Below are 3,131 nucleotides of genomic sequence, written 5' to 3'. Positions count from 1 at the left end.
ACAATAAGACCTCTGGTGTGAATTAAACTTATTATGGCGCCACGTCACTGATGTACAGAAACTAACCATAGTATAGTAAATAATTTTACTTGTAAAAATGCTTAACATAATTACAAGTTTATATGGTGGCCTGGTAAACTTAGCGCTCAAATACTGTCGATTTTATACCAGAAAACAATTTCATAATACTAAACCTTACAAAGTACTTAAGAAACTAAACACTAAAGAAATCATATTTAAAACATCCATTGTGGAAGAGCAATATATATCAAGTATCCTTTGGTGGTAGTAAATTATTAGTCATCCATCAGATTTACATACATACACCATTCAGTCAATTGATGGAATGGACTAAAAGTTCACCCAATAACATGGATAAGTGAAGCAGAAGAGTGTTCAAATGATTTTCTACATTTAAACTGCGCTACACACACATACATGCACAACATTTTTTTCTGATGCAACATCATGAAAAGATTGTTTACACATATTCAAACCAATTTAGTGATGCAGTACAAAATAGACTTCATAAAAAAATAATTAAGTAATGTGAATTCATCAGTCCGAATAGATAACTACGAAATACTATAATGCACTTCAAACATACAAAACGGCAACTCATTACTTTCCCTTTGCTTTGGTAGGATCACACTTGTGGTTAGTAAAGGTGTGCAATAACTTAAAATTCTATTACATATATCACATGTATATGGACACTTCCATGGGTCCTTTGAGTGAATTTTTTCATGTTTGCCCAGAGAAGATGAGTCTGTGAACCCTTTACTGCAAGTTTGACAAGAAAATGGCCTTTCTCCAGTGTGGATCCGCACATGAACCTTTAAAGTAGCCTTTAGAGCAAACTCTTTCTCACAGAAGGGGCACGAATGGGGTTTTTTTTCTGTGTGTGTTTTCATATGGTAAGACAAATGAGACTTATGCGTTAACTGTTTTTTACAAAATTCACATGAGTATCGACCTTGTTCAGTGTGAAGGCGCTTGTGAAATGCTAAGTGTGACTTACCCCTAAATTCCTTATCACATACGTCACATTTAAAAGATTTCTCCCCTGCATGAATTCGCAAATGGTAATTCAAACCACCTTTTACTTTAAACTGTTTTTTGCAAATATGACAAGAGTATGTGTTGCCTTCTGTGTGGGAGCGCTTGTGTTGCTCTAAAGATGATTTGTTCCGGAATCGTTTATCACATGATTCACATGGAAATGGTTTTTCACCCGCATGGACTAGTAAATGGTAATCCAAACCACCCTTGCCAGAAAACAGTTTTTTACAGATGTGGCAGGGAAGTGGTTTCTTTTTTGAACTAATTTTTTTATGTTTGCTTAGTTTTTTCTCTTTTGGATGAAACCTTACAATGTGTCTCTTTAAACCAGCCCTTTCTGTGAATTGTTTTCGCAGTGGTCACAAGTATATTTTTTCTTTTCTACATTATGCATATTTGCAACATGGCTCTTTAAACTAGCCTTTGCTACGAACTGTCTTTCACAGTGGTCACAATTGTATGTTTTCTTTTCAGCATGGGTATGAGTAACATGGCTCATTAAAGCAGCCTTAGCTTTGAATTGTTTTTTGCAATGGATGCAGGACACTGGTTTATATTTTGTGTGGCTTTTCATATGGACTTTTAAATAATAACTTGCTGAGAACTGCCTTCTACAGATTTTGCAAGTGTGTAAAAAGGCCATCTTTTCTGTGTGTATTTTTAAACGATTCTCTGAACGATCTGAATCCATTTCATTTTCTGAACTATTATTGTTTTCAGCAAGGATGCATGAATGATTCAAGAGTCCTGACTTATTATTAAATGCTTTGTTACAACTCTTACAATGGTGCAGTTTATGAGCAACATAGAGCAGTTTGAGTTTACTACTGTGGGTTTTGGTTTTCTGGTTTGAGAATGTTTTGCATGTCATGCGTTCTTTATCGCCAGTCCCATGCAGAGGCACTTCTTTATCATATAATTGCTTAATACGCTCCTTTTTCACTGGTCCTGACTTAAGTAACCCTGAAAATGGAAAATAAACTTGGATCAAATATAAAAGTTATCAATCACCATCTATACAACACAGTTTTCACATCAAAATTATGTATTTTATTTGTATGTAAATGTGAGCAACTTGTTTATTACGATATGATTTGCGATTATCTATAATAACAATATTTACCTTTAAGAAAGTTGTCTTCATCAACAATATATTGAGGCTGCAAGACTTCTGGCCCCAACACTAGATCGGGCTTGATGTCGTGATCATCGTACAAGCTTGATGGCGCGGCCGCCGATGCTTCGCTTGCGTCATACATATCCTCTTCCCAATTCATCTCTTCCTTTACGCGTACTTTGTCTAACGACATGTTTTATATATACTTTTACTTTTCTGGAATACGGGCTAGCCGGTACAGCACGCCGAACAGACAATTTTACAGTTTTTATTAACACATGAATGATTGGCACGTACTTCGTATTCAGTACAATGTATGGGGCTATGTTATATAACAACCGAGCTAGTACCTACGTTTGAAGATATGTACAAAGAAGCCATTATTGTCCTATTATATTTGTGAATTCAAACAAAATCCGTAGCTTCAAGCGTACTTTTCTTCGAGTTGACTTGGTTGTTGTTTCTTTAAAAAAATATGGCTCTGTCCATCGGAGGACAATTTTGCCAGTGTCTAGTAGTTTTTGCCGTTGTACGGTAAAAAAATTCTAGAAAACGAAATATGAGAGGTGATGGTGGATGAACGATGACACGATGTCCACGAAAACCGACTTGGTTGTTTTGGCTTGTTGGCTTTGACAATTTATTTATTTTTTTGGCATTTTTTTTGTAAATGTCAAATTCAGTTTGACGTCTATTGTAGCGTTTACGAAGGTAGTTTTGGTGTAATGTCAACGCTACTGTGACAAAAATAAATGACATGACCTGCCCCGATGGTGCCCCCTTCGTGGTATACACGCAAAGTTACTTTATTTGTGGTTAATTGAACTTACCTTAAGTGAACTTCAACCATAATTATATGAGATGCTACATCCGAAGAGATTTAATTATGTAGTAGTCGTTTCACGTACTGCATCATCACACTATGTTTAGAATATATGAAAAAACGAAACGT

The 3,131-nt window shown here is 35.5% G+C and overlaps 1 protein-coding gene across 1 annotated transcript; it reads right to left on the bottom strand.

The window, feature by feature from the left end:
- Positions 1-1,384: 1,384 nt before the first annotated feature.
- On the bottom strand, positions 1,385-2,796 carry LOC141444975 (uncharacterized). The gene is made up of 2 exons (XM_074110754.1): positions 2,186-2,796; positions 1,385-2,025 (listed from the first exon to the last, which is right to left on the bottom strand). Exons 1-2 carry the CDS (start codon positions 2,370-2,372, stop codon positions 1,385-1,387), a joined length of 828 nt encoding a protein of 275 aa, XP_073966855.1. The 5' UTR covers positions 2,373-2,796.
- Between the last annotated feature and the right edge of the window lie 335 nt (positions 2,797-3,131).

Source organism: Choristoneura fumiferana, unplaced genomic scaffold (assembly GCF_025370935.1).
Source record: "Choristoneura fumiferana unplaced genomic scaffold, NRCan_CFum_1 Sck3bRy_110;HRSCAF=295_pilon, whole genome shotgun sequence".
In the NCBI taxonomy this organism is placed as follows: Eukaryota; Metazoa; Arthropoda; class Insecta; order Lepidoptera; family Tortricidae; genus Choristoneura; species Choristoneura fumiferana.
The sequence above is the reverse complement of the archived record's forward strand: the minus strand, read 5'-3'. Positions and strand labels throughout refer to the sequence as shown.

Bases quoted from the DNA above. Each gene is read 5' to 3' on its own strand.
- LOC141444975 (XM_074110754.1), bottom strand. From the start codon at position 2,372: ATGTCGTTAGACAAAGTACGCGTAAAGGAAGAGATGAATTGGGAAGAG. The intron at 2,026-2,185 runs GTAAATATTGTT...TTCCATTTTCAG, and splicing joins TGAAGACAACTTTCTTAAAG to GGTTACTTAAGTCAGGACCA.